At 32.2% G+C, this 13,342-nt stretch overlaps 1 protein-coding gene across 2 annotated transcripts in view; it reads right to left on the bottom strand.

The window, feature by feature from the left end:
- Positions 1-3,117: 3,117 nt before the first annotated feature.
- The window catches only part of LOC117220576 (cadherin-88C), a 44,149-nt gene continuing 33,924 nt past the window's right edge, over positions 3,118-13,342 (bottom strand). For both annotated transcript variants that reach the window (XM_076518707.1, XM_076518708.1), the window contains exons 13-26: positions 12,596-12,869; positions 12,089-12,389; positions 11,374-11,569; positions 11,146-11,303; positions 10,069-10,250; positions 9,739-9,962; positions 8,830-9,018; positions 7,823-8,116; positions 7,517-7,756; positions 7,097-7,282; positions 6,804-6,940; positions 5,603-5,994; positions 4,184-4,448; positions 3,118-3,618 (exon numbers count right to left, since the gene is read on the bottom strand). In XM_076518707.1, the coding sequence (XP_076374822.1) occupies positions 3,504-3,618; positions 4,184-4,448; positions 5,603-5,994; positions 6,804-6,940; positions 7,097-7,282; positions 7,517-7,756; positions 7,823-8,116; positions 8,830-9,018; positions 9,739-9,962; positions 10,069-10,250; positions 11,146-11,303; positions 11,374-11,569; positions 12,089-12,389; positions 12,596-12,869 (3,153 nt within the window). In that variant the 3' untranslated portion in view covers positions 3,118-3,503. The remainder of the gene's footprint in view (positions 3,619-4,183; positions 4,449-5,602; positions 5,995-6,803; positions 6,941-7,096; positions 7,283-7,516; positions 7,757-7,822; positions 8,117-8,829; positions 9,019-9,738; positions 9,963-10,068; positions 10,251-11,145; positions 11,304-11,373; positions 11,570-12,088; positions 12,390-12,595; positions 12,870-13,342) is intronic.

Raw genomic sequence — 13,342 nt, 5'->3', positions numbered from 1 at the left:
CATAAAATATAGCTTACATGAAGCTATATTTACGTGAAGCTTACATATAGCTTAAATGACTATTTGATCTACATTCATACTTTTCTATTAAATAATGACTAGAAGAGTGCCACCAAAATTGAGAAGGGTGAATAATCTTTTGTTGAATTTCTTAATTTTTCTCTTAAAAGTGCCACCAAAATTATAAAGGGAGGAGGGTAAGGTAGCTTGAATAACCTTTTGCTCAACAAAATTATTTCTCTAAAATGTAAGATACAAATTTTATTAAATCAATTACAAGCTACGAAATATTATTTAATGGACATTTACTAAAGAAGTGTCCTCAAAGTTAAAACATGTAGGGAGGAGTTTAAAATAGCTTGAATGATCTTTTGTCAACACTCTAAATTTCTTGTTGAACGATTTCGCTAAAATACAGCATGCAAAATTTTGTCTCAATTTTTCCAGATTAATTAAAAACCAGAAAATATTACATAAGTGAAATCGACGGAAAAAATAGCTCTCAAAAATTAGAAAAATGTCGTGACAGTTGGGTGCTAAGGTTTCATTACAGTTCCAAGTGTGGGAACATTAATTCTAGACTCAACGAAGTGTGTGGAGAGGAGTCATTGGCAGAATTTTGTTCATTAAAGGTTACTACGCTACTGAGGTCTGCTGGAAACGGTAGTAGGTTATTCTGCAGGCAGTCTGGGCCAGTGAGGAATTGAGAAGGAGCGGCGCAAAGGGAGTGACTCGAGCACTGACCAGTTGCTTATATAGCCACTGGAAATTAGCATAAAGTTACACGCGAGGCTAACGTTCAGAAACACGATAAGAGTGTACGTGCCCTGTTTCCTTGCCTTCTTACCTCCCAACCTACTCCCTAGAGTGCGTATTGCTTCGATCATTGTTCCGACTCGCTCATTTTCTGTCTCGTGGAACGCGGATACCTAAAATGGACTCCGATTAATAAGGCTTTCGTCATGCATACATGAATATGGTTGCAATTTTTAATTTTTACGGACACATAACGTACACTGCAGAATACTATGCATCTCGTTTCATTCCAATAGATTTAATGCTTCACGAGTGACTCCCTGCTTAAATTTCTATGACTTGCAAGATGTTCGAAAAACTATGTCACAATAAAAATTGATATGTTACATGCAGTAAATTAATTGAGAATTTACAGGCTCTGCACTCGAAATTAATCGTTTTGTAGATCATGCTTATTTATAACGACATTCGGATTAAATTTAAACATTGAATGTCATTTCATGAATATTTGTAATAAAATATTTGTAATACATATTTGTAATAAAATTATCTGTAATAAATATCTATAATAAAATATTTGTAATGAATATTTGTAATAAAAGACGACCAATTCTCATCAGTGGAGGAGTTAATTTTATTTGCAGAAAGGTGAATTTAATTTGCAGAAGTATTAATAAAGTTTGCAAAAGAGTTACTTCGTTTTGCAAAAAGGTCAATGATCTACGTAAAGATCAATTTAAAGTGCAAGAAGATTGTAAATATGACCTAAAAGAGGATGAATTTCTAGTGCAAAACCTGTATATAATGGAATAATGAAAGGGGTAGAGGTTTCTGTACTGTAATTAAAAAATGAATGCATATTTAAGATTAAAAACAGAATGCGTACATAAAATTAAAAAGTGAATGCATAATTAAAATCAAAAACTGAATGTATACTTAAAATTAAAACATTATTAGTGTTATTATTATTAATTTTAACAATAATTACTAATTACTAATTTATTATTAATGCATATATTTAAAATTAATAACTAAATGCACATTCAAAATTAAAGAATGTAAACTATGAAGTGAATATAAAGGAATTGCTAGTGAAACGACTGTAGTTTAGATTAATTTTCCATGGTCTTTTGCATGACCATAACAGTATTTTTAGAAGCTGACCTACTATTTACCGAAGGCTTCCGTACTGTGGCAGTTAAGTCAGTTTAGTTATGCCCGAGAGAAGTACCGAATTTATGTGATTTTTACAGGAAATCATTGCGGAATTATAGTTAAGGGGAGAACTGGCATAAAACTCCGACGACAATATCCTACGAGGGTGAAAGGGGCTTGAATGTGTGATTAACCTATTGAGGTCACCTGTACGTTCGGCTCATTTACATTTAAACAATGGATTCTTCTTTCAGTAGCATTTCGTGCTGAGATCTTATCTCGATGGGTTGTCCACCTAGTGATCGTTCTTTTTGATAGCGATCCTACGAGGAGCACTAAACTTCCTGTACAAACCAGATTGAACGAACTCCTAATAAAAAAAAAGTTAATTGCGTCTTAATTAATTTTGTACTGTTAATTGTAATTTTATTTTGTACTTTAATATCATTTTATACTTTCAAATTTTTACAGCCACTTCGGTGATTATATTTTTAACTGTCATCGAACTGACATCGCAGTTCGGTCATTAATACTCTAATTATCAAAATGATGATAAATTAAATATTTTTACACATATACTGAGGAAATAAAAAATTCGATGTGTTGTAGATTTCTTTATGATTATTATTTATATTGAGTGGATGAAAACCGTAGTCTTTTATTTCAAGATTAATTCTAAAGTATATCACCTACTGTGGACAGACTTCCCAGAGACTTATTTATTTAATAAACAATCTGTAACTTGTAAACAATACTGCACTTTAGTATCATTCCTTGTATGGTGTATTCCCTACCTTATCAACTTCTCAATCAGCTTGCTATGTTCTTACGTAGATGTCGCATTCCCTAATTAAGTCGATACTAATTATTAGACTGCGGATTTTTTTTTTATGCGTTTACGATAAAAATAAATATTTCTAATGTGGAACAGTAGAAAGATTAAAAATATTTAATAATGTCAATATATTACTTTCGACCTACTAAAATTGTTAAGCAAAGAATGCAAGTTTTATGTTACCCCTATTTTCTGCAACAGAGGCGAACAATTCGTATTTTGCATAAACATCCGCTATCTATTGATTACTTAAGCACTGTAATATTTATTAGTAGTCACAGATTACTCTGGACCATAACCAATAATTTCTTAATTCAATTTGAAGCTATACAGTACCTATACATAAACTATTGTTATTGTTATGGGGAGAGTTCATTATTATCGTCTTAATTTTATTTCTCAGAAAATGTACAAACTTGTACAAAACTTTTCAACAAGGAATGTGAACGTGCAGAGATCATCGGTGTGTATCCTTTACATGTTAAACGAAGTCAGGTTTTTATGTATTTTTAACAACTAGATTCGTTGAGATAATTGCCTGCTTTGCGTTCCGTAGAGCTTGCAGGTAATAATGTCTTGACAATAAATATCATTTATTGGTGTCGCAGTTAAAATTATCGTAAAAATAAATATTAAATATTTCTACCATTTTGTACGAGGTATGACTATGTACACGAACACTTCGGAATTTACAGTATCCTCGCAGGCTTCACAGCCGAAAGGATCATGTCAGTTCAGCATTACTGTCGTTGTTCAATTAAAGCTCCGTTGTCTCGATCTTCTTGCCAAGAGGGTTGACAATGGTGTTGTGTGCTCGATGCAACGACGAAGTGTGGTGGAAGTTGTTCGGAATATTCGCGACACTTTCTAAGCTAGAAGGTCAAACGTTGATTTATTATTAACTACGACGACGAGTCTCTCTCATTTTCCGGAAATAACTTAATTTTGCAACACCCTGTATATTCTTATTCGTGAGAAGGTCGTGAGTCTGTATGCAAAATGAAAATTTTCTGCTTTAATCGCAAACAGAACAAACGTATTTGGATATATGTAATACAAAATATAATTAATACCGTAATTAGAACGTTAAAATATTTTAATGAATCAATATATTTCTTAGTAATTGTGATTAGACTGCGGCTCTTAATTGTTCTTATAAATTGAAAACATCTGATATAATTTTATTTTACTTTTTGCAGTAAGTAATTGTTTACTCAACCAAGGAAACTTTTCCTCAATTTTTGTGAATGTTGTATGAAAATGAGAATTTGCATAAAGATCCATGGTCTAATTATAATACTTTCAAAATAATCTGATAATACCCCTTTTCACCAATATTTTATTTTTTTCCAGTTGCATTTGATCAATTTACACTGCATCTTGTCAGTTTTGTAATAAAATAAACTTCACAGTTTATTTATTATTTGGTGTAATTACCTCGAAATGGAAGACACTCTTGGCTCGATGTAATACGGTTTGTCTTCGCTTCTTTGGTTCGTGTTCACTTCGTTCATCATCTCTTCGTTGTTCAGTGCATTCTCATCAAGAGAGTCCCGTTCAGAAGTGTGACTAATGGACTCGTCGCTTTTAAACCATTCGTTCTCATAAGCGTGCATCCATATTGGGTTCGAACCTTCCACGCTGTGCTTGTTAGTGTTCGGTACTCGTCCGGGACCTCTGATGAACTCTGCGTCCGATGTACCTTCCAAACATTCGTATTTTGACTTTGTTAGTATTTAAATCTTTCCGTACTTCTTTGTATTCAACTTTCGAAAAGTAAAGTTATAGATTGTGCAAGACTATTAAATAATTGTGCTAATTATGCAAGGGTTCGCTTGTACATTCTTCAATTGCAGATTTGACACAATTTTGAGAAACGTTCATTCTATAATTTTTAATTTCAAGTAACAATTTTTACTGCTGTACCAGTTTGGACTGAAATTTGAATACTGGCAAAACGGAATCGTCAAGAAATAAATATTGAGATAATTAAATCTTGCAGATTGAACATTGTGATGATTAATACTTCAATATTGAATGTTGAGGAAACGGAGTCTTTGAAATAAAATACTGAGAAAATAGAGTATACTTGTAGATTGTTAAGTAAATGCATTCTGGAAAGCTTTAATGTTGAGTAAATTAAGCATTCGAAACTAAATGTTCACTAAATTGGGTTTTTTAAACTGAACATTGCATAAATTGGACTTCAAAATTTAATATTGAGAAAACTGAACTTTAAAAGTCTTATATATAGAAAATTGAGCTTGTGTAAAATGAAATTGAGCTTATTAAGCTGGAAAAATTGAATATTCAATAATATATATATAAATTGAGCTTTCAAAAATATATAATGAACTCTTTTAGAATTCAAGGTTGAGTAAATTGAGATTTAAATATTGAGTATTTAATAAATAAAGCATTAAACATGGAATATTGAATAAATTCACTTTCAAAATTGAATGTTGAATAAAGCACTGTATTAGAATTGAATTGAGTTTTCAAAATTAAATATTGAATAAAATCAGCATTTAAAATGAAATACCGAGCTTGATGAACTTATAAAACTGAATATTGTCTTTCTAATAAATATATATAGAATATAGAGTAAATTGGATTTTAAAAATAGAATATTAATCTAATCGAGTGTTCAAACTTGAATTTTGTCTAAATTAGCTTTAAAAAATGAATATTGTACCAAGTGTCCCATATTGAATACTAATTCAGTATTTGTGCATGTCGGTAGTTGAATTTCGTTGGCATTGTTATCGACTGGCATTCGCTATAAATGCAGAGACATCCGCAGTCTAATTGCATGGTAGGTACAGAAAATGTTCGATCAGTGGGATTGATAGTTACCGAAAGGCGACGCGTTCGCTGCCTTCAATTGCCGGCGAAACGAGGCTCTTTGTGAAAGGCACAGAGCTATGCACAAAATTAGCAGTGCGCCTAGAAACAGGGTCAAAGTCAAAAGCCAAAAAGTCGTCCCCGCTTGCTCGTACTGTATAATCGGCTGATACTGGGCTGGTTGCGTGTCGAGAACATTGAATTCCTTGAACAGGCCGTCGAGCTTTTCAATGTTTCTGTCGACCAACTCGAGAACCTCGGACACCTCCAGGATGGAATTGTCACGGCGATTGACAAGATGCAAATAGAGGTCCGTTTTCGTACGGTCGACGGAACCGTCATGGTTCTCATGAGTTTTATACTCGTCGATGTTCACTATCGCTCCCGTCACGTTTCCCAGTGTCCTAAACAATTTCAAATTCATTCATTTCTTAGCCCATTTCGAGCTATACAAACGTATTTTGTATAATTATTATTAAGAGATTGCAATTGGGTTATTGGAGTTAGTATTGAATTTAATCATTTTCAATTAAAATCTATTTAACACCAGATCTATTAACCCCTTTTTTATTTAGGGTTTATAGTCGTATTAACATCTGTGGTTTTGAAAGACTTCATATATTTTTACATCCCTTGGAAGATTCTACATAAATTCTACTTTTGATTTTTAATTTTTGTATTATCGATATTTTATTTATGTTGTGTTTGACTTTACATTTTCTCCTAATTTCGTTTGGATGGTAGCACTCAAATAAAACATGTTTTATACTAATTGTAAGAATTACGCTACGTACAATACATTTAAGTACAAATTTTCTTTTTAAACAAGTGTGTCAATTTTGAATATAATGTATATTGTTTCATAGCAGTGACAAGATTTGATTTACTTAAACTTCGTACGATTTCTGTTGTATGTAGAAGTTTATTCAAACGTTTCTCAAAGCAATAATTTCTAAAATATTAGGATCTGTAGAAGAAAACATCAAAAACTAGTCATTTCGACCGCTTTGGTAGTTCTGATGTTAAAATCAAGAAATGAATTATTTAATTCACTGGCAACGTCCTCTTGACAAAAATATAAATTATGACGAAGGAGTAAGCTTGTTTTACGATGCAAAATTTCTCTCCAAGTCTTTTCACCTTTTTTCATCGAACTACTGACAAATGAAGTTTCAGTTGCTGGCTAATTTAAAGCGCAATTATCAAAACGTACTCTCTGAACGTGTCAATTTTGTTCCGGATTTCCGGTGGGTGTTGCCTCAGTACGAAACGAACCCTTTGATCTTCTCTTAGTAAATAAATGAACACTCTGGCTGTATCTTGAAGACCGTGTGAGTCGTTAGCTAAGACCTGTTTCAAGAAGACAATATTTAATGTTACACGTCCTTTGATTACACTTTCATTTAACAGTTGAAAACATTGCAGACACGAGAGTAATAACTAGATTCGAATAAATAATTAAAATTTTAATTGTTCGAAATATATATAACTGAGGGTCGCACTTACCATAAAATCGAAATATCCCTTCATTCCTCTTTGTGGATCAAAGTTCAGACTCACAACGCCAGTGTGTTTGTGAACGAGGAAAGGCTGTATCTCGATGTCATCCAGACCCTCTGTCAACGTCATGTGAATCTTGTCGACTTGGTAGTAACTAATTACTGCATTTTCTCCAGCATCTAGATCGATCGCCTTTAAACAATACAATATACATTAAAATCATTTGAACTTTGCATTCCGAGCTTTCTAATTTTACTTCGTTATTTATTATATTTTATTTATTAATTACTATATTTAAATTATTTAATTAATATATTTGTATTATTTAATCATTATATTTTGGCTATTCAATTATCTAAGCGTTATATTTAAATTATTTAATCATTATAGTCTAATTATTCCCGCTTCAATTTAATGACGTTTCACCTTGACTTGCATGAACTGTGTACCAAAATCAGCGTCCGTGGTCACGCCGCCGGTAAATATTTTGCTGACGAATTTTGGAGGATTGTCGTTCACGTCAGTCACGTCTATAATGACTTTCAACGTGGTATCAGTGGCATCCTCGATGAAGCTGTCATTTGTTGGAACTGTGTTGCAGTCTTCCGTTGCCTTGATAACCAGTAAATGTTGCTGTTGTTGCTCTCTGTCCAACGTTTTAGCCGTCTGCAATCGTTCTTCGTTAAATATTCATCAATCGAATCACGTTCGACGAACGGATTCGAAACTTACGGTTAACTCGTGTTTGAACACGTCAAGGACAAAGAAACCATCGTCGTTTCCGCTGACTATGAAGTAGCAAACTTGTGCCGGAGGATCCTCGAGCTCGTCGATATCGTCACGGTCGACGGTCTGAGGTAGCACGATCGTTTCTGTGCCAGGGAATTGTTGCTCGGTGAAGTTCGTCTTGAAAATGTCTACTAAAAATTGTGGCTCGTAGTCGTTGATATTTCGGACGTAGATTATTAGATCTAGATCCGAACTCAGGGGCGTCGGGGTGCCTAAATCGAACGCTTCTATCCTGATCTGCGAACGAAAGATAATTATTTTATAACGTCGGACGTTCGTTCGAGTTTTCATTTGTTATGTTAATGTTTAGACTATGGGGACAAAAATCATTATTACGTCATTACCTTATTACAATATTAATTGATCTCTACTGCAGAATTTTAAAATACCACAATATTTATTTGTTTATAATATTACTACATCACTGCGTCTAGATTTTAAAATATGACAATGTTTATTTATTAATAATATTATATTGCTGCAATATTATTGCAATATTACTGCAATATTACTACAATATTACTACAATATTACTGTAATATTACTACAATATTACTGTAATATTACTGCACAATTTTGCTACAATATTACTAAAATATTACTATAATATCACCAAAATATTACTACAATATTAGTGCAATATTATTACATTATTACTACAATATTACTACAATATTGCTACAATATTTATTGCTACAATATTACTAAAATATTACTGCAATATTTCTTTATGCGATATAATAGAAATGAGACATTAGAAAATTGAAGATTTGATATTAGCAACATTTACAAAATCGAAGGAGCACCCAATAAATAGATTACAATGCTAAACATCTTTCTTTTCTACGAGCATATTTAAAAAAATGATTTATATAGAGAGGAATTATGTTGTTTTCTCTAATAATGTTAAATAGTTAGTTCTAATTGTAATTTGTGACAACTGCACTTACCTCATACAATTTTTGAGTTTCTCTATCTAAGGGAAGCTTCAGAGAAACAACCCCAGTTATGTCATCAATATCGAAAGTCCTCCAATGACCAGCCAAATCTTGTTTAAGTCGATAATGAACATCCCCATTCGGACCTGTGTCTGCATCTTTGGCCTCGATTTGAATAATTGGTGTCCCAATCGTCACATTCTGAAAATAATTATTGTTACGTTAACGACTCGAATGTGGATCTTTATGCAAAATAAAAGTTGTCCGCATCGATTAACAATATATTGTTTAAATACTCAATCCGTGGTCGATTTACTCGTGAAAAAGAACATTTCGATGATTTTGGAGACGTTTCAATTTGCAACATTTTCGAGTAAACCTACGTCTTCAGTCAAAATTCAGCATTAAAAATAATTAATAATTATAGCTCGTTAGTTATTATAACTAATTTATAATAATACATAATTAATTAAGTAATGTATAATTGTTATAAATTATTATAAATTAGTTATAATAACTAACGGGATTATAATCGTTTATCATTAATCAGATTACTTTTTGCCGAATTATTATAAATTAGTTATAAGAATTAACGAGTTATAATCGTTAACCATCGATCACTTTTTGCTCAAATCTGTCTTCAGTTTTCCGTTTGCTATGAGTTGTAAGAACATGGTAGGAAGAGCTGATTGATGAATTGCGAAGGTAGGGGCTTCGAGCTTTAAAGTAAGTGGAGATTTATTATGGCATGACTCTTTTCTACGCTATTATAACACTCAAATATCGACGATTTATCAAAAACAGCTGAAGCTCGGTGTACGAATACTTTTTACTCTGCTGCACCAATAACTCCAATGAATTTATTCATGAAATACCGTAATGCTCAATTTTATGATAAATCGATGTTTCGAGTAACTATACCTCTGGTACACGGATCGTCGTGTTATGCTGGGGGCTAATAAACACCGGTGGATTGTCATTGTAGTCGGTGACGCAAATATTCAGAGTCGCGGCGTCTTTGTTGGAGGGACTGCCAAGATCGCGTGCCTCCAGTGACAGTGAATAATTGCCAAATTTTCCTCGAAGCGAGTGCGCTGCTTTTATGCTTGCCGTCCAGTAGTCTACCTGCTCCAGTATGAAGAAACCTGACACGAAAAACGAGAAATTAGATTTACTCGAATTAACAATTATTACGATAAAATCGTTAGATACTTTACGAAGGAAAAAATATTGCAATATGTTTGCGCACACCTAGTTCGTTTCCAGAAATGATTCTAATCTTCACCCGACCGTTTGGCGTTGTTGGATCGTCTGCATCCTTCGCTTTGATGATGAAAATTAAATCTTTCATATCGTGGAACTCCGATATAGTGATGCACGATGATGGAATGTCCATTTTCGGAGCATTGTCGTTGACATCGGCTACTGTCACTCTTAAAAAGAGACAATCTGTGTATTCTTTTGACAGCAGACGAAGCAGAATCTTGCTTTGTAGTATGTAATAATATAATAATAAATAATATAAGTATAATAATATTATATATATTACATATTACATATATATATATATATATAATTATATATATTATATTATTATATATATTATTATTATATATTATATAACATTTTCGCTATTTTCGATGACACGAACAAAAATTTTATTAACAAAAGTATATTAGCGTACGGATATCTGAATATGATGCTAATAATTTCTTAAAATTTAGAAAAGTTTCAGAGATTTTTAGATAGGATCATATACTCTTTTATACATTAGTCGATAAAGTTTAACACTTTCTATAAATAAGTATTGACATACGTATATAAAAAGATTTCTGCAGCTGCGAAAAAATTATTACCACTATATTATAAACCTTTTTAAACTGAAATAATTCTATTAATAAAGTTTCTTAATATTTCCAAAAATTACAGAGATATTCAAGTACTAATTTTTACTGAACCACCATTGTATACATATGCAATTAATTAATATGAAACGCCTATTGCTTTCTTGATAATTTAGATAAACTAAATAAAATAAACTTTATATTACTCGACCTACAACAATTTATAATATTATATAAGAAATATTACCATTAATAAAGAAAAACATAACAAAAATATGATAAATTGTCACACAAATTCAGTATGAACATTTTTAGTTACCACATTGTATCAAACGAATTGTTTTAAATAATATTACAAAAGAAGTGATGAGAATTATTATCTATGTTGAAAAATTGATTGAGAAATTTTTTACTGTGAATTATGGATTTTTAGAAATTATTAAATAGTCGCCGATAGGTGCGACATCTTAATTCAACAACTCACTGGATCTGCTTAAAAGCATTCCTGGATTCGCCGGCAGTGTAACCGAATTGATAATTGTCCCACGCTTCAATTACAAGGACATAACTTTGCTTAGCCTCCCAATCGATAGAATCTACTACTGTCAGTGCGCCATATTCAGGATGAATAGCAAAGGTTCCCTATTAAAGAGATCAGTATCGATTACCTTCTTCTCGAAGGAATTTAATCATTTCCGAACTAATTATTCACCTGAGACGACATTCTATCAAGTAGGTAAGTAATCTTCCCATAATCACCGCTGTCAGGGTCGTTAGCTTGGATCACGGCGATCTCGGTACCTATCTTAGCATTCTCCATTACCGTCAAGTTACTAATATCGGTCACGAAGTACGGATTATTATCGTTCTCGTCCAACACCTGAACATAAACTTCCGAGAGGCTCGATCTGTAAATGTTACGAACATTCTATTAATCATATTTTTCGCAAAGGTGTTAAGGGTTTCAAATTTTTGTTTTACATTGTTTTTACAAAAGTGTTCGAAAGACGTTTTCTCAATTTTATTTCAAGGGTAATTTAAATTTCACTTCAAAGGGGATGAAAAGACACATTTTAAATTTTAATTGACAATCATATTCGGAGTATAATTCATTCCCCCCAATTGAATTTGCAACTTTTTTTCATAATCATTATAAAATAAATTTTGTAAAAATACAAACGATCGATAAAATTAGTGTTATATTCTGAAGTTTATTATTGCTTCAAATATTTCCATCATTGAAAAGATTAACATAAATTAACGTAGTTAAATAATATTATTTGCATGTATATTTTCTGAAGATTTTAAGTGAACAGCTGTTTTCCAAGTAATCATGTCATTTTCAAATATATAAAATACATATGAACATTTGTATTTAAATATATAAAAATATATAGAGCTATAAAATATGCATGTCACAATTTTACCTTGGCGGTATTCCCGAATCGGTTGCTCGAACAGTTAGATTGAGCCAGGAATATTGTTCTCTATCGATTTTATTCGCGACGACCATTTCGCCGGTTTCGGAATCAAGATGTACTAAATCCGTCAATTCCTGCGGGCTTTCTAACGTATAAGTTATGCTGCGATTCTTGTCTGCATCGTCGGCCACAATATTAGCAATGTTCACACCATTTTTACTGTTCTCTGTGACCGATCTTCTATAGAACGGTCGGCGGAACCTCGGATTGTTATCGTTTTCGTCCTCGATTATTATATTCAACGTTGCTGAAATTCACATTGGGAAAACAAATTTCAAAAATTATAGAGTTGTCTGTCAAACAAATTTTTACTAAATACAAATTTTTAATATTGCACATCAAAAATAATTCTCACTGCGAATAGATCAGGAAAATTTATTATTACATTTAAATTTCCTGAAATCGCTAAGAAAATTGATAACTATGTGAGTAGACAATAAAAATATACTATACCGAAGGCAGTTTGCACTCCCCTAACAGCAGCCAGATCCTCAACTACAAGACCCAGCCTGATCGTCTCCACTCTTTCTCTATCCAGCAATTTAACAACTCGAAGCAAACCATCGAGAGAATTTAATTCCAACGCGGATAGATAATCGTATTCTTGGATTTTAATTAGCGTCCCCTCTTCGTTCCTCGCTTCGGATGAATTCGGATCGATACGATATCGTAAAATCGGCGCGATATCGGGATCGTTTGCGACAACACGGTGCACGTATGATCCGACCTAATAAACGACACGAAACACTCAACGTCAATTGCTATATTTTATTTGGTGTCTGATGACAGTGATGAAAATTCAATTCCATTTGATTCCACTTATTGTGCAGTGTCTCAAGCTATTTTCTGCGAAATGGTATCATGATTCACGAGCAAAAGGAAATATCAAGCGAGAAACTATCATATTGTTAATTTGTTATTATTTATTATTAATTTCTTATTTACTGTTAATTTCTTATTATTATTTCTTAATATTTCTAAACATATGTTTATATGATAATTTTATATTATTGTTGCAAGTAGAATTTGCTGATACTATTTTGCCAAAACTGTGAGATTGTGCCAATAATTTTGGGATTATTATTATTATTTCATAATTAGCAATTACTAAACTACAGATTTTTATAGAATCTACGAATGAATAAAATACAAGAAAATCTTGATATTAAGTTTTCACATAGTACAGACTCATTGTTAGTA

Source organism: Megalopta genalis, chromosome 2, assembly GCF_051020955.1.
Source record: "Megalopta genalis isolate 19385.01 chromosome 2, iyMegGena1_principal, whole genome shotgun sequence".
NCBI classification, from domain to species: Eukaryota; Metazoa; Arthropoda; class Insecta; order Hymenoptera; family Halictidae; genus Megalopta; species Megalopta genalis.
This window is presented reverse-complemented; position numbering and strand designations above follow the sequence as displayed.